The 18,598-nt window shown below is 42.3% G+C and overlaps 1 protein-coding gene across 1 annotated transcript in view; it reads right to left on the reverse strand.

The window, feature by feature from the left end:
* Positions 1 to 18,598, reverse strand: part of SEC63 (SEC63 homolog, protein translocation regulator) — an 87,101-nt gene that overhangs the window by 46,668 nt on the left and 21,835 nt on the right. Inside the window, exons 4-11 of the mRNA XM_040350201.1 lie at positions 18,154 to 18,266; positions 15,108 to 15,169; positions 14,847 to 14,905; positions 13,945 to 13,995; positions 4,774 to 4,882; positions 1,657 to 1,751; positions 1,424 to 1,556; positions 1,237 to 1,329 (exon numbers count right to left, since the gene is read on the reverse strand). Coding sequence (XP_040206135.1) covers positions 1,237 to 1,329; positions 1,424 to 1,556; positions 1,657 to 1,751; positions 4,774 to 4,882; positions 13,945 to 13,995; positions 14,847 to 14,905; positions 15,108 to 15,169; positions 18,154 to 18,266 — 715 coding nt within the window. The remainder of the gene's footprint in view (positions 1 to 1,236; positions 1,330 to 1,423; positions 1,557 to 1,656; positions 1,752 to 4,773; positions 4,883 to 13,944; positions 13,996 to 14,846; positions 14,906 to 15,107; positions 15,170 to 18,153; positions 18,267 to 18,598) is intronic.

The following is an 18,598-nucleotide window of genomic DNA, read 5'->3' on the forward strand; positions in this document are numbered from 1 at the left end:
AGAAAAGAAAAAGGCCAGTGCACAGACCAAAGCCGAGCATATACACGGCCTGTGACAGGCAGCATGGAGACGGAAGAGGAAGACTATAAGATTATATACAAAGGAAGACTGGATACAAAAGGAACATTGCCTAATAAAAGTGCGCAATACTTGTACATAAGGCGTTGGGGATATAGCTATTCCTTGTATTATTTGATGATATGGCTACTCTTAGAAGAGCTGCCCTGTCTGAATAATACCAGGTGCAGCAGCTGATTAATAAGAAGCCCATATTGCTTTGTTGAAGAATGTGTATATGGACCAATGGTCATTGACTTTGAAAGATTGTTGAAAACTCTCCGATTGACTCTCCTAGAAGGAAGTAAATGCAAATATACTAATAAACAGTCTTCTCTACTGCACAAAACTTCATGCTACTCTATTTGAGTTACAGTTTAGAATGGTACACTGTGACGAAGAGAGTACTGCCAATATTGCTAGATGAGCATAGGATGGATACCTTAACTAATCTGAGTAGCAACTACACCTCAATTTCTAAAGCTAAGAGGGATACCAACATTTAAATTGAGCATCTCAAAATTGTTGGTTGTACATACTTTGAACAGAGTCTGCCCTAGGCGGCATATGCAACTTGCCACTGCTGCAATCCTAACAATGATAGTTATCATGCAGAACACTGATTTCAATATTCACGGACCTGGAAAAAGTATCTGGAATACACTAAAAAGTCAGAAGTCCTCTTCCCCCCTTCGTGTTCCAGGCCAGTGACTCAAAATAATATTAGGACATTTTGTTAAAAAAAAAAAAAATCAAAACTTTATTGTTCCATATTTGGACCTAATCCGCTGTGACATGCTAAGACCACACCCAGGTCTTCAACATGTGTACAACTCTCAAAGCCATTATCCCATAAACATCAAGTATTTTTTCCACCCTGGGCGAACCACAACGATTTCCCCCTTCCCACGCCTCACCACTGTAAAGAGGATGATTAATTGATATGGACAATATGGGCATAGTAATATTGGGAAAAGACTGCCATGACTTTGTATTTGCAAAATTCTTAATACATTTTTTTTTTTAAATAAAAAAATATTGGAAAAAGAATGAAAAAAAAAGCTAGGAACTGCAGTTGACAGGAAGGACCACAGGTTTAGAGACAATAAATATCAACACGTCCCCCTTATCCATATCCAACTTATCTGAGCTTATTTAGAGGCAGATAACCAATCTTACCTTCTCTACTCCGCGCCATTATAATTAGCTGGCATATCACATTAACCATTTCCTGGAGCAGAGCTGGACATTTCTTCAAGATAAACTGCTGATCTGCAAGACCAAAAACCAGAAAGATTAGCAAAAATGCTCCAAAACAATGGTTAACTAATTCTGCAAAAAAAAAAAAAAAAGAAGTCTAGGCTACCTTCTTTTTGTGTCTCTGGTATTTGCATTCGTGATAAGTGAGCCAGTAAAAGCACCCTTGCCTTAAGACTGTAGGGGCAGGTGAGTGGAGGTTCATTTTTCTTTAGATTGATGCTACCAATTTCTCTTATTAGCTTTAAAAAAAAAAAAAAAACCATGTACAATGTTAGCAAAACCAATACACGTCATTTTATAGAGGCAACATACATACATACAATTTATGTCTAATATTACCTGAGGTATTAGTACATTATCTGCAGGTCTGCTTGTGGCATCCTTATTATACTGTGGGTCAAACTCTGATGCTCCTGCCAACACCATAATTAGGCCTAAAAAAAATAAAAGAATTGAAGAAGTAAGGATTGAATTATATGGCATAACTAATACTGTAGGTCCACCAAGCTTTATTTTGACACAGTTTCTTATTTATACACTTTATGAAAGGCTGCTGCTGCTTGAAACAGAGCGAGTCAAATATCAATACATTTATGACTACTCGTAAGAAAAATAAAATACTGTATTTGCAGGCGTATAAGACTACCTTTTACACTCAAAAAAACTGGCCAAAAATCAGGGGTCGTCTTATACGCCGGGTCAGCTGCTCGGATGCCTGCTGGTTGTGCAGTAATACTGTATGTAGCTTATCCAATCCCGGTAAGCATTGTATTCAAATGAATACAGAGCCTTGGAGTAACAACCTCTGCCAATCTGAGCAGGCTACATACAGAAGCCTGCTCGGATTGGCTTTGAGAGTCAGAGGCGTGGGCTGATGATGTTACAGCCTCTGTCAATTCAAGCAGGCTTTGTATTCTTTAATAAAATACATCGCTCGCTGTGATTGGCTCCAGCAAGAAGGAAGAAGAATATGGCTCCAGAAGGAAAAAATATGAAGCGTCAGAAGCCTCGGAAGGGGGCCGTCTTATACGGTGAGTACAGGCAAAAAAAGCGTAAAAAAAACTGTCAAATTAGGGGGTCGTCTTATACGCCCGGTCGCCTTATACACCGGCCAATACGGTACATTTTAGTGCCCAATAATGGCAATTGATTTGCTCTCTAATCAATGTCGTTTATCATGCAAAGTTTGCAACGTGTTATACTACGTTTAAAATCTTAAAAAGAAATGGGAAACAATCTGCGACCAAAGAAGACGACAACAGCCATCCTTTCCTGTCAAATTCTCTATGCTACCTTTGAACGTACAGTGGAGAAATTCATTATTTTGAATCCCTGCAGATCTTGGAAGTTTGCCCACTTACAAAGAAATTAAGGGTCTATAATTGTTATCATTGGTGTATTTTAAATGATAGAGACAGAATATCAATCCAGATAAAACATGTAATACAAATGTTATCAATTGAGTTTAAAAAAAAAGTACTTGATCCCCAAGCAAAACATGACTTGGTGGTACATGGGGGAGAAACCCTTGTTAGCAAGCACAGGGGTAAGAGGTTTCTTGTAGTTGAACAGGTTTGCACACATCTCAGGAGGGATTGTGGTTCACTCTTTACAGATCTTCTCTAAATTCTTAAGGTTTCTTGGCTGTCGCATGGCAACTCGAAGTTTCACCTTCCTCCATACATTTTCTATAGGATTAAGGTCTGAAAACTGGCTAGGCCACTCCATTCCATGACCTTAATGTGCTACTTCTTGAGCCACTTCTTTGTTGCCTTGGCAGTAGGTTTTGGGTCATTGTCAAGCTAGAAGACCCATCCTTGACCCATCTTCAGTCTTCTGGCTGAGGGAAGAAGGTTCTCATCCAAGATTTTATAAATTAATGGCTCCGTCTGTTGGCCCCTCAATGCAGCAAAGTTGGCCTTTACCTTAAAAGCATAATGATGTTTCCACCTCCATACTTGACTGTATGGATGGTGTTCTTGGGGTCAAAGTCAGCAATTTTCTTCTTCCAAACATGGAGAGTGCAGTTAATGCAAAAGAGCTAATTTTTCGGCTCATCTGACCTCAGCACTTTCTCCTGATCCTTCTCTAAATCATTTAGATGCTCATTGGCAAACTTCAGACAGGCCTGTACATGTGCCTTCTTGAAGGGGGGGGGGGGGGGGGGGGGGCGACCATGTGGGTGCTACAGGATTTCAATTCATGGCTGCGTATTTGCCAATGAGGCAAAATCTTGCATGGCGCTCCAGACAGAGGGAGATTGATGGTTATTTTGCATTTCTTCCTTTTGCGAAGAATCTTTTCAACTGTTGCCTCCTTTTTACCAAGCTTCTTGCTGATGGCCTTGTAGCCCATTCCAGCATTGTGCAGGTCTACAATCTTATCCCTAGTGTCCTTTGGTCTTGCCCATGATGGTGGGTATGAATGGACACAAGATTCTGTGGACAGGTGTATTTTATACAAGTAACGGGTGGTCATTAACAGCAAGTTCTTAGATTGACAAGATTAATCCGTGTACCACATGATCACATACTGTAGCCAGTATGTGGGAGCCAGAATAATTGTTGGTTGGTACAGATAAAATACTTATTTTACTCACTGAACTGCAACTCAATTTATATCATGTGTTTATGGATTTTTGGTCGATATTCGGACTATCATTTAAAATGGGCTTGTGCAAAACGCGTCTGCTTGTCTTTTTTTATACTTGTCATGATACAATAAAGATCACAGATGTTATATCCAGCAGTCCCGGCTCTTCCTTCAGTTTATCATTTAAAATACACCTATGATAATTGCATTTCTTTGTAAGTAGGCAAACTTATAAAATCTGCAAGGGATCAAATAATAATTTTCCCCACTGTATAATAAGAAAAGTCTGATCTAGGTATTCAGATATGTAAATGTGATCCTATACAATTAGAACACCCATTCAGAAGAAAAGCATGGTCCAGTATTTCACATTTGTAAAGGTGATATTATGCAAAGAATCCGACTAATGAGTGATGTTTTAAAAAAGTTTTTTGTATGCACTGTAATCCTGTCACTGCATGTCTATCAGTCAGGGTCGAGACACAACATGCTGTCTGCTGGGCTAAAATTTCCACCCTAGTAATTAGAGAGCCTAGGGACTTCAGAGAAATGCAAAACAGAATACATACAGAATATATACAGTGTGTGCAATATTTGAGATATAGAATATATATATATATATATATATTTTTTTTTTTGTCTGGAATCGGGAGGGGAAGGGCGAAACAAGACTCTGCAACAGTAGTTTTTTTTCATTTAAAATATCATCGATATCATTTAACATAATGAAGTGTTAAAAGTAAAAAATGTTTGCAGCAAGACCATCACACAGAAAATGCAATATCAGTAAAAATGAAATAAATAAATGCACAATCACAACTGTAACAAAAGTAAAAAATAAATAAAATATAAAACTTTACTCACGTTTCATATCCATGTTCCTGGTCTTATACACAAAATAGGTGTAGATTTGAGTGGTACGGATAAGGATCTGATCCCCGCTATAACGAATTGATTTATACCACCATGAACCCTGAAACAGAAATGTTCTCACTGGTTAATAACATTCTTTATAAAAGATATTTACCACCATGCATATCCTACTCTACTGTATTATCCAACTCAAGCAGAATTTGTGGTTTTTGAAAAATATGCACCAATATAAATATATGCTTTTATTTAAGCAGAATACGGTAGTTAAAACAACAAAACTATCACTAGGAACGTAAGCTAATGAAGCCAAAAGAAGCATATGCAATAGTGTTCTTAGATGCTGACAGAAAAAAATAAAATAAAATTATGCTACAACAAGAAAGTGACACACGTACTACATCTCTGCCAAACATGCATATTTCCTGATGTTTTATCACTTTAATCACTTGACCGTAGAAATATTTACCCCCCCCCCCCTCATGACCAGGCCATTTTTTCCAATACAACACTGCATTGCGACCGACAATTACACGGTCCTGAAACACAACTTATTTTTATAGTAGTAATGGCGGCGATCAGCAACTTATATCGGGACTGCGATATTGCAGCGGACAATCTGACACTTTGTGGGAACCAGTGACACCAATACACCGATCGGTGCTAAAAAAAATTGCACTGTTAGGCCTCGTACACACGACAGAGATTCTCGGCAGAATTCGCCGAGAAACTCGGTCAAAACCCGGATTCTGCCGAGAATCTCTGTCGTCTGTACAGTTTTGGCTCGATGGAGCCGCCGAGGAGCTCGACGAGAAAATAGAGAACATGTTCTCTATTTTCTCGTTGGCCGCGTTGTTCTATAGGAGAAGGCGGCCCGCCGAGCTCTTCGGCGGCTTCATCCCAAAACGAGACGAGGAACTCGACGTGCCAAGCACGTCGAGTTTCTCTGTCGTGTGTACGAGGCCTCACTGTACTAATGATACTGGCTAGGAAGGGGTTAAACATCTAGGGCGATCAAAGGGTTAAATGTGTGCCTAGCCAGTGTTTGTGTGTACACTGTGTGCTGCTTTCACTAAGGGATGCAATCGATTCTCTTTCCCTGCTTTGCATGGACACAAAATCCATATCACTTCCCCACTGACAGGACAGAGATCTGCATTGTTTACATATGCAGCGCTCCATCCAGCCTTTCTCCTTGTGGATCGGCAGACATCCATTGGCCGGCACCCGCTGATTGGCTTCTGCTGTGACTAATCACAGCAGAAGCAGCGCACCCCCTACCCACAAGTGCAGAATCATTGTATATATACACACACGCGATTCTGCACATAACGGCCACCCTGTAGCAGTAAATCTGCTATGGGGCGGTTGGCAAGTGGTGTCAAAAATACTGTACTGCAGGTACAAGAAGAAAAAAAAACACCCAACAACTGTTGATCTGCCAGAAATGCATTCAGCTCATTTCTGTTGTGTGCGGATAACAGAATTTTTGAGGGAGGTTGAGAGGTTACCTTGCCCTGTTATTTGCTGAATTTGTCAAACACACCCCCTATTCTCAACAACATAGAGGCTAATTATCCAATAAACCCCCAAGATAACAAGGAGGGCTAAACTCCGAGCTATAGCAGGCAGTGTGAAAAAAGACACAGGACAGCTTTCAATTGTTTGTCTTGAGCCACAGGTATTATTTTTAATTGGACAGATAAATAATTTAAAATGTTAAAGCGGAGTTCCACCTAAAAATGGAACTTCCGCTTAACCCACTCCTCGCCCCCTTACATGCCACATTTGGCATGTCATTTTTTTGGGGGGGCTTCAGGAAAAGGGGACTTCCTGTCCCACTTCCTCCTTCCGCCGAGGGGCTGGAAAGGCGATTAGCTTAATCGCCTTTTCACAGCCCCTCCATGTAGGCGAGCGCCTGTCCAATCGCCCACACTAGGAATGAAGACCCTGGCCGGCGAGGGGGGGGGGGGCGAGGAGCGGAGCCCCGGCCGGCGCGTCGCTGGAGCCGTGGAGCAGGTAAGTGTCTGTTTATTAAAAGCCAGCAGCTACACTTTTGGTAGCTGCTGACTTTTAATAAACTTAGAAAATGGGTGGAAACCCCCTTTAAGGGTAGTAAATGAGAAAAATGTATTGTTAGAGTTTACACACCCATTGAGATGTACATGATTGAACGTCACATTCTCTCTACTGTCTCCTATCACTGCTACCTCAACAAATAGTACACTAGTGCATACTCTTATAGGAAAAAAGCACAGTGTCCATCCCCTATCCTTTTACAGCATTTATGCCAAATTACAGGTAATTTATTTCTCAACAAAAAGGTAAAAAAAAAAAAAAAAAAAAAGGAAGGAGCATAGGGCTCAACGATCAGAATACAATTACACCTTCCCACCTGGCATATAGCAGAATGATGGCTTTCCCATCCTGACGCAAAGTGATTTATTTTTTTATTCAAAAAACCCACCATGCCTCTTACTAATTACCTTGGATCTACTTTTCATAAAGTGGTAATTTGGGGGGCATTCGTACTGTCCTGCCATTTTAGGGCCCCAAGAAATGATAGGCCATCCGTACATCAGGGCTAATCAATTTTCAGATATATACACACTATAGTTTGTGCACTTTCCTACAGACTAAATAATACACACCTATTTGGGTTATTTTCACCAAAGAAATGTAACAGAATACATTTTGGGCTAAATTTATGAAGAACAATTATTTGCAAAATGTTATAACAAAAAAATTATTTTTTCCCCAAACATTTCAGTCTTTTTTCCGCTTATTTAGCAAGAAAAAAAAAACTCAGTGGTGATTAACCACTTGACAACCGGGCCTATTTTGGCACTTCTCTCCATGTAAAAATCAAAACATTTTTGCTAGAAAATTAATCAGAACCCCCAAACATTATATATATTTTTTTAGCAGACAGCCTAGGGAATAAAATGGCGGTCATTGCAACTTTTTTTCGTCACACGGTAATTGCGCAATAATTTTTCAAACACCTTTTTTTAGGAAAAAACGTTGGTACTTAAAAATCTCCATAGGCGAAGCTTTAATTTTTTTTACAGGTTACCATTTTCGAGTTACAGAGGAGGTCTAGTGCTAGAATTGTTGCACACGCTCTAACGCACGCGACCATACCTCACATGTGGGGTTTGAACGGCGTTTACATATGTGGGGAGGACGTGCATGCATGTTCGCTTCTGCTCGTGAGCTACCGGGGACAGGGGCGTTTAAAGATGTTATTTTAAATTTTAATTTTTTTTTATCACTTTTATTCCTATTACAAGGAATGTAAACATACCTTGTAATAGGAATCACTGTGACAGGTCCTCTTTATGGAGAGATGTGGGGTCAATAAGACCCCACATCTCTCCTCCAGGCTTACAAGCATGAGATTGTGAAAAAAAAAAATCACCGATCTCATGCCGACAGCAGCGATTGTGGTTTTGTTTACTTCCGGGTACCAGACGTGACGTCATAATGTCGCGCCCGGGCTTCCGACGGTCATAGAGATGACTGGTGACGTCTGGTCACCAGTCATCTCTATGCTTCGCCGGCCGATTCGCTCTCTGGGCCCCCGATGGCACGGGAAAGCCCGGAGAAGCACTGGATGGCGGAGGGAGGGGGGACATCCCCTCCCGCTGCCTATAAGAATGATGAAGCAGTGGAACTGCCGCTTTGATCGTTCTTATCGTGCAGAGAATCGGCGGCTGAGGACGGTGATATCTGAATGATGCCTGTAGCTGCAGGCATCATTCAGATATCACCGCACAAAATCGAGGACGTCATATGACGTCCTTGGTTAAATACCACCAAAAGAAAGCTTGATATGTGTGAACAAAATGATACAAATCTAGCTTGGGTACAGTGTTGCATGACTGAGTAATTTGTCATTCAAAGTGCAACATCGCTAAAAGCTGAAAATTGGCCTGGGCAAAAAGGGGGTAAAAGTGCCCGGTATTGAAGTGGTTAAACCCACCACAAAGCTTTCAAGAGGAAAACCTAAATCTGTACAAACCACAAATCTGTACAGAAGGTGAACATGATAACATTTCTAGGCTAGCAGAAGATTGTGTGTATAAAATATTTTCAACAAAAATGAATTGTGTTGCCCAGTATGCAGATGCCCCCTCCAGTATTGTAGGTTGCACTAGAGCAGTGGTTCTCAACCTGGGGGTCGGGACCCCCTCGGGGGTCGAATGATGATTTGCCAGGGGTCACCAAATCCTTGGTTGTTCCTGAAGCACTGCTCTCCCAGCCTTTTTGCGGTCGCAAAGCAGGGCTGTCCCTGGAGCCCGCGGCCGCCCACTCAGCCTCTTTGCAGCAGTCCATTCAGTTTGCAGCATGGCAGGGGGGCAGAGACTAGAGGTCAGCTGACTGGTGAGGAATGTGAAGTGGGAGGGGCTGGAGGAGACCCTATCTCCTTATTTTGGTAGAGGTGCTACGAGACACCACAAAGTCAGACACCGTGAGTAACACTACCTGTGACTATAGTTCCCATCAAAAGTCCCCCCTACAGTTCTCAGATCAGCAGATGACCTTGATCAAGAGCTGATCAGAACTCTCCCCAGCATTACCACTAATCCCAACTCCCTGCAAGCACTGCCACTCATTCCATTCTCCCCCACCAAGGAAGAAGAGAAGGAATAAAAATAGAGAATACATGGAAGGGAGAAGAATAGAGGGAGAGGAACAAAGAAAAAGGAAGAGAAAGAACAAGAAAGATGGCTTGAGAGAGGGATGGGGGAAAAAGAAAATAGGATAGAAAGAGATAAAAGGAAAAGAAAGCAGAACAAATACAAAGAGTGGTACATCCTAAAATGTACCATACAGGGTTTTATTACTATACGAATGGAGGGGACTCAGGGAGCACTAAATGTCCATGGGTTAGGGGCGCAAATTACTTGCCTTGGGTGCTGACAACCCACGCTACGAAAATAATTTTACTGTTAGGGTTCCCCAAAACTTGGGAAATTTTATCAAGGGGTCACGACACTTGAAAGGTTGAGAACCACTGCACTAAAGGAAAGCAATGGAAAAAGACATTCATTCTCAGTCGTTTCATATCAAAAGGCAAACCTATTCTCTTGTTTATTGACTAAATCCATAATTCTTCATCAATGCAACAAATTACCCCCGATACATTATGCTTTCTAAAAGTTAAAACCTTTATTACTATACAAAAAAACACGATCCCTTGTTTAGAGGAATGGCATTTACATGCTCCAGTGTTAAAAAGCAAAGTTAATCATGCAGATGGAACTGCCTGTTCAAATGTCTGCCATCTGTTCCAGTTCATTAAAAGGCACCAACAATTCCTACGGTTTTTATAAAAAAAAGAAAAGAAAAAAAAAAGAATGAAACGCCTTGCCAAGAATGTGACTCACTCCATTCAGCTACAATATGCAATTTGTATTCATTCTGGGGGTTTCACAGTTTGTTGCTCATGATCATAATAACAAAATAGAGCTCTTACAAGGTTTCGATACCATCATCTCTGTGACCGCCGCTTAATCACTTAGGTACCAAGCCTATTTTATTACACTTGGTGTTTACAAGTTAAAATATATTTTTTGCTAGAAAATTACTCAGAACCCCCAAACACAGACACCCTAGAGAATAACATGGTGAACGTTGCAATACTTTATGTCACACTGTATTTGCGCAGTGGTCTTACAAACGCAATTTATTTTCTCGAAAAAATACACTTTTTAAAAATAAAATATAAGAAAACAGTACAGTTAAAAAGACCTCAGCTCTCACATTTGCAATAAAAACAAAATTGTCTCTTTAAGGCCGTTGGGCGGAAGTGACATTTGACGTGCTTCCGTCATCCAATGGCATAAAGTAGAGTGGGGGCCATCCTTCCCTCACCCGACTTTCTGCCTCTTCGGGGAAAGTATCGGATAATTTCCGTCGCTACCGAATGATCCGGCAAGAGGCGGAGACGACCACGACGTGACGGGAGGGGGCGGGGTGGGCGCCTCTCTCACTGCCGATAAAAGTGATCTTGTGGCGAATCTGCGGCAGGGAGTTCACTTTTATCTTAAAGGGGTTATGGCAGCCATCTGCTGCCATAACAATGGTATTTAACGTCAAAATAGCAATGTAAATCCATGGTGGGTGGTCTGGAGAGAGAAGGAGGCTTGCTGTGGGGGCACTCAACATGAGGGAGGGGCCAGGAGACACGAGAAGAGGATAAAGGCTGCTCTGTGCAAAACCATTTCACAGAGCAGGTAAATATATAAGAGTTGTTAACAGCATAACTAACTCCTACCTGTAGTGCTAACGAATGATTTAAAAGAAGAATGGCCAAAGCTCTTTGGCTATAATTTTCCTGTAGATCACAGGAGCGCACTTAGTTCTGCACCCCTGTGACCCAGATTCAACCAACAGTATGCTAAAAGCAGCTACTGGTTCACATCACTCTGTCGGAATACCGACAATGTTGCGATTTGTCCAGATGCCTGACCGCCAGCTGGCTCAGCCTCTCAGCGTGCTGCCGAGGGCCTGAGCCAGCCGCTCCTGCCCCCTCCCTCCACAGCCCAGCGCTCCAGTGTGTGCTGGAGGGGCAGAGCGGTGACAAGACTTTTTTTAGTGAGATACTTCCAAAGGGTTAATTATTTCTAAAGAGATGCAGACCCTGAAGCTTTCCCCATTAGAGCAGCTGATTAAAAATTCACCGCCATTCAAATCCACTCTGCACATAACAGATAGCTATTTCTTCACAGCATAAAAAAGGTAGGACTCTGCAAAAAAAGTTTGTGAAATTCTTGCAATGTACATGGATCACCCAGAGGAAAATGTTTTGTTCTTAACAAAAGTGACAGCAATTTGACTGTACAATCAGGAAAAACACATTACTTTTCTCTGCTATTTGTCATCTTCAATACCTTCAAGGAGATCCTCCAAAGAGACAAAATATTCCTTTATCTTTCTCATTCCTCAAATGTTCTAAGGAAAAAGATTGAGTCTCCTACTGTGGCTACAAAACTGATAACAGACATCTTATCTGACTGCTGACACAGGGACACATGCAACACCTGTGCATCCCCCTGGTGGCAAAACAGGGCACACACATATTTGCCTGTGTGAAGGAGGTTTTTTCCAGATGTCTGGATTTCAGTCTTATAAAAAGGCCCAGAATGGCTTCTCCACTAATATTTGTTTTCTGTACATCTAGTGCATAAAGGATTTTTTGTGGAAAGCCAGAATTTGTAATGTGCACAACACATTTTTAAGTAAATTTAAAAGAAGTTTGGCCCCTTTCACACTGGGACGGGAGGTGAGTGGCGGTAAAGAGCCGCTATTTTTAGCAGAGCTTTACTGCTAATTTTGCAGCACTATTCGGCCGAGAAAGGGTTAAAACCGGCCGCAATGCGCCTCTGCAGAGGTGCATAGCCGCGGTTGTCCCATTGATTTCAATGGGCAGGAGCGGCATACACACTGCTCGAAAGAGAGCGCTGAGAGACTGAGCCAGGTGCCGGGCCAGGCTCCTGGGTAAATCCCAACCATATGGTCGCAATCTTTCCTCAGCTTGGACCGGCTTTGTGACGTCAGCCTGCTGTCAGCTAAAAATGGGTCACAAAAGTGCAGAACGAACTGCATGCCTGTGGTCCACAGGAGAAGCATAAGCAACGAGCTTTGGCTGTACTTCTCCTTTAAGAGGATCATTTCAGCCTGGCCTTTAACTTTTTTTAAAGGAATAAATACGAGCAGATTTGACAAGAAAAAAATAAAAAGGAGAGCGGTAAAGCCAAAGATTCTTACTCACCTTGGCCAGAGGCATCTCTGTCTGCAATCATCTCTGTACAGACTGCTGCATCTCCAATTGAGTCCAAAGCTCAGCTAAGTGGCACCAAGCTCAAAGGAATGCTATAGCCAAAGCTTTTTGGCTATACTTCTATGGATCACAGTAGGGCAGTTGGCTGACGTCACAGAGCCGGTCCAGAGACTGAAAGGATCTCGACCTTATGATCGGGATCCATCTAGATGCCTGGACTGGCAGTTTGCTCAGACTCTTAGCAAGCCACCGAGAGCCTGAGCCAGCCACTCCTGCCCCCCTACAGCCCAGTGCTCCAGTAAGCGCTGGAGTGCAAGAGCAGAGAGCCGGTGAATGACAGTCACTGGCTCTTTGCATGCTGGAGATTGAGAGCCGAGCAATCAGTGTTGCTTGATTGCTTAGTTCTCCATATTCACTTAATGGAAGGTCAGATCACAGCTGAATTCTTAACATCAAAAATCTACCCTCCCCACCCACTTTCTGACATTCTACTCCTACCCCTTCTATTTTTTTATTACTTTTCTTGGGGAGCACAGCTCTACATTTCTTCCTAGAATACTTACATCAAACATCACAAGAGGCCTCAGGGCACTTCACAGCGCAGGTAGGTGCTGTGCCATCAAGAGGCTGGCTATCTCTTCCTGGTTCTTGCAGCTGGCCCGCAGATGGCGAGCCACTGGCATGTGCATCATCAAGGGTCAGCGACTGCAAAAATGCCAAAAGACAGTCGGCTCCCAATGACATCAGAGAAAAAAATCGTGCTTCACTATACAACACTGCTGGATTAGCTGTCTATGATTATTGGGGGATTTTTTTGGAGCCAACCAAGCAAAAAAGGAAACTGGGCGTGAAGTTCTTCTTTAGGTAGCCACTGTGAAGTAAGGCCTTCACGCGTCTGCCTACCTCAAGTATCCGATGGAGAGGTAAAAGCAGGGCCAGCTGGGGCAGCACACAGCCCGTAATGTCAAACTAAGCAGCCCAGAGAGAGCTTGTGACCACAAAACTAGATCCCTGGGACCTGGAGTCAAATGTTTGTACCTTCAGGTCCGACTCCTCCCCAGGATTGTACCCATATGTGGGTCAACCTTTCAAGAGCTTCCAGGTAAGGGAAAGTAGTGGTAACTCTGGGGAGATAAATTCTGACGGGCAGCAGTCAACCCTGTAACTTTAGACAACACCAAACCTGTTGCAAAAGAAACAAGACAAAACTGAGGCACTACTGGAGTTCAATTTTATACTCTTCCATTACTGTACCTTTCAAGTAGGGAGGCTAATCTCTTGTTTATATACTGCCATGGAATATATATATAAAAAAATGTCCTTCCTGTTCAAAGAAACAAGTTAATATACTAGTGATGTGCATGCAAACTACTTACCACAACAACTGGAAGGATAACCATAAAAGCCAGGCCATATACAAGCAAAACCTAAAAACAAAATGATATGGAATTATCCCATGCTGCACAAGCTCATGAAGAATCACTACTACAGTTTAAAGAGTTCCAGTGCCCCAATACATTTTTTTTTCTAAATGCTCCCCCGTAATTGTTACTTCTACTGTAACATTTGGATACGGTCAGTAATCCAAGCAGGCAGGGTAGATTGCTGTTGTGGGCATCTGAAGCCCGCTTGTCTTCATTTCTGGGATTCGATGCAGCTGGCTACCCAGCATGCACCTCCCAATCTCACGGCCTGCGCAGTAATGCCACTGCGCAGCGCTGTTTCTTTTTGACAGGTTGCCATAAGCAATGCAGTGGTTGGCGGAAGGTCCTGCCCCTGTGTTATGGCAACCTGTCAGAGAACTTTCCAGAAGGTAACTGAAGTCAGGAAATCACATGAGATTTTAGTATTAGGCAATTCCCGATGGATTCCAGGGATAGAGGATGCCAATATCCCAGGAGTCCATGGGAATTACCTTGTGACAGTCACCTAGGCGGCCGGAGCCAGAAGTGCTGTAGAAATAAATTGCAAAAACGGCATTTAGAAAAAAATAATAGTTGCCATTTCAAATACCATTGCAAATGGCCAAGAGAATGATTGGACATTAAAAAAAAAAAAACTGTGTGGAACTCTGCTTTAATACAAAGAGTCAAAATACAGAAAATGGAATTTTTATCACATCACACAGTTCACAATCAAATTTAGTACATAAACAGCAATTACAAAAACTACAATCCAAAAAACAAATCATATTTGATTTTAGTTCACACTAATTATTCTAGATGGGCTTTCTATTACAAAGCAAAAGATGAATTAAAACCATTCAACTTGTAATTACCAGCATAGAATTTTTCTGGTCCACAATCCAGGCAGGCAGCGCAATGCCAAAATTCGTAGCTTTAAAAAAAAAAGAGAAATACAAAAAAATATCATGTTTTCAAATTGCATACGTATTCATATTTTTAGACTGTATAAAAAGCACCACTACTAAAACCACTTTTTTTTTTTAATTGCGTTTATAATATCGAATTTATGTTTCAGAACAAAAAGGCTGGTAGAATATTGCAGAAAACAATGTATAGCAATTTAGTAAAATTACCCTGTGGCCCATCAGGATTTCCATATTCTTCCCAATTCTTTCTTGATTGTTCATCTGTCAAACTAGAAATGAGCAAAGTATTTTTTACAAGTTCAGTATATTACACTACAGACATCAAGATACCAAGAGGCATATTTTTAAATCAGAGGATCCGACATTCAGCAAAATATTCACTGCCAATGAATATTCCAGGTTCACAAGTTTAACCCCTAGTCTATGAAAGTACATTTATAAAACGTTCTGGTATTTAAAAGGTTAAAACAAGCTCACAGCTGTGACCGGCTGCCACGTAACAGTGACGCAGGTAGCTGTAGAGCCATCAGCTCACTTTAGTGGTACAGGGAATGTGACTCTGCCCATGGTGGTTTCCCAGTCTCTCTCATTCTTCCTGGACTGCAGCAAATACTTTTAGGGTGGCAAGCGAGAGCAGATTGGGAATGTCCATTCCCTGATCTTCTATTGGACCAATGAATCTGGATGCGACAAGCATTTTGTCCCTCCTAGATTCAGAGCCAGGGAAGCAGCTTGTCAAGCACAATCTGTGCCTGAATACCTGCAGTGGAGTGCAGAGGTAATATTAAGGGTCTAGACTCCAAAAGAGAACCTGTCACCTATCCATGCATGTAACAGAATTAAAGTTAAATGGGGAAAAAAAAAAAAAAAAAAAAAAAAAAAAAAATGTAAAAGCAAGCCCATCGTCCCATGCACACACCCGAATGCAAACACACACCTCTGTATGTAAATAGCAATTGTGCCACACGTGTGAGGCATCACCACAAATGCATATCCCAGTGCACACCGGAGTGAGCGCAATGATTCTGGGGCCTAATGCACCGTAAACTCTAAACTGATAACCTGTAAAAGCTTTTAAAATAGGTCACCTATGGACAATACCCGGTACCATTTGCCATTTTATGGGTGACTGCAATTTAATCTCCATTTAAAAAAAAAAAAAAAAACACAATAGTATTTCGGACATGAAAATCACAATATTTTTACAAAACGGCATGAAAAAATATTTAAATTATTTAGATTTTTTACCAACCAGTACAAGATAGGCATGCTGCTACTGATTTATTATCACAGCATGTTTCACCAATAGAAATGTCAAAGCACCTAAACATTGTTCAAAACGATAAACTGGTTACCATCAGCAGGACTGAATTTCAGTTAGAGCTTGCAAACACAAAACGTCTAGCATCCAAAACATCACCTGTCTAACATCTTTTATTTTTTGTTGTTTTAACCACTTAAGACCCGGACCAAAATGCAGCTAAAAGGACATTGCCCCTTTTTGCGATTCGGCACTGCGTCGCTTTAACTGACAATTGCACAGTCGTCCGACGTGGCTCCCAAACAAAATTGGGGTCTCTTCTTCCCACAAATAGAGCTTGCTTTCGGTGGTATTTATACACAAAAAATTCACTAGCGCTCTATGGGAAAAGACTAATGTCCCAAAATGACAATTTTGACACATTTTTGGGACCATTGTAATTTTCACAGCAAAAAATGCATTTAAAATGCATTCTTTATTGTAAAAATTACAATTGCAGTTTGGGAGATAACCACAGGGGGCGCTGATGGGGTTATGTGTGACCTGAAGTGTGTTTACAACTGTAGGGGGGTGTGGCTGTAGGTGTGACGTCATTGATTGTGTCCCCCTATAAAAAGGGATGACACAATCGATGCTGCCGCCACAGTGAAGAACAGGGAAGCCGTGTTTACACACGCTCTCCCCGTTCTTCAGCTCCGGGGACCGATCACGGGACTCCAGCGGCGATCGGGTCCGCGGGTCCCGCGCGGCTGGGTACTAGTACAGGACGTACCTGTACGTACATGTGCCCAGCCGTGCCATTCTGCAGACGTATATGTGCAGAAGGCGGTCCTTAAGTGGTTAATTGGTCTTTACCTACTTCAGAAAAATTAACAAGTGTAAAGAAAATTATAAGACAATAAGAAAAGACAATGTGTGGGTATGATAACTGTAGAGGGAAAACTCACCACATAGGTTATAGATCTACTAAATCTGGGCTCAAAATTTCAAGTCCTGAGCTAATAGCCAGGCCTTAAGAGTTACCCGCCACCAGTTGCCCCACCCAACCCCTACCATGCCCCTCTAAATCATCTCATGAATCACACAGTACAGGATTGAGCTGGAAAGCTAAGTATAAGGGGGAGGTTAGGAGGGGACTGTATAAGGAGAGGGTCGGGTGGCACAGTACGGGGGGGGGCAGGAGGGCACAGTACATTGGTGGGGCCAGAGGGGCGCAGTACGGGGGGGGGGGGGGAATTAGGGGGGCACAGTGCAAAGTGGGCAGGTGGACACAATACAGGAGAGGGGGGGGTCAGGAGGGCACAGTACACTAGGCAGAGCTCTTTCTCCCATCCCTGCACTGTACATTCTGAACAACATAGGTACCAAGATCTCCTGCTCCCCACACCAGAGCTTTAATATGTTACACTCATATATACACACACACACACACACACACACACACAGTATAGCTGGCTACTGTGTTACAATTCCGACCTGTGAAATTCCCTAGTCGGGCTTGGAACGGCAGCTCAATTTGCAGTAGCCTGCTATACACTGTGAATATTGTAGGTGTCAAATGGGGAGGAGCTCTTAGTAACTGTGCTCAAGGTCAACTGTGTTGGGTGGTGGAGGGCTTTGGGAGGTGCAACTGACATCTGGGGGGGTCCAGTTCACCCCAGCAGCCCCTAGATCCAGTCATAATCCCATCTTACCACTAGCGCTTGTGTGGGTGGGGGGGATAAATGTTCTGCTCCGATCCCAGTTGGCCCCACTCTTCTAAACATTCCATGAATCGGAGCAGTACACAGATCCTGCCCAAACAAACAGCAGTAGTGAGACGCTCCGCCTTGGGGGAATCCCACACTTGCCCTCAGCTTATTTCCACTTGCCTAATGCGAGAAGAAATTTTAAGGGCCGTTCTAAATGATATATAAGGTTGTGGCTATAGGCTCTCTCACCTCTAGGAATGGAGCTCAATGCGTGAATGAACCAATGGTTTGAACTACTTACGCTGCATAAGCCTTTGCTATCCTCATGAACAGGACTTCATCTCCTCCTTTATCAGGGTGGAATTTCAGAGACAATAAACGGTACTGTTTCTTAATTTCTGACACTGTTGCTCCCTGAAAACAAAAACCAAGTTACACAAACTTTCAAGGGTCGGACACAGATTTGTTACATATGGGGAATAACATGCTACAGTTGAGTGTTTGAGCAATTTATCTGAACAGAATAGAAAACATATGTTCCACAGTTCTGAATCACAGACTAGGATGAACGAACATAAAATGAAGCTGGACTAAACGGACCAAAATCCAGGAGGTGAAGTGGTCAAATTTCGATCAGTGTGTGGCCTTCCCTGTCTGACAAAAGTGAATCGTTAGATCCACTTTTGTCAAAAAAAAGTTGTAAAGATTTTGTTGATCAGTATCTGCAGCCCCTGATCATTGTATTC

Source organism: Rana temporaria, chromosome 4 (genome assembly GCF_905171775.1).
Source record: "Rana temporaria chromosome 4, aRanTem1.1, whole genome shotgun sequence".
NCBI lineage: Eukaryota > Metazoa > Chordata > Amphibia > Anura > Ranidae > Rana > Rana temporaria.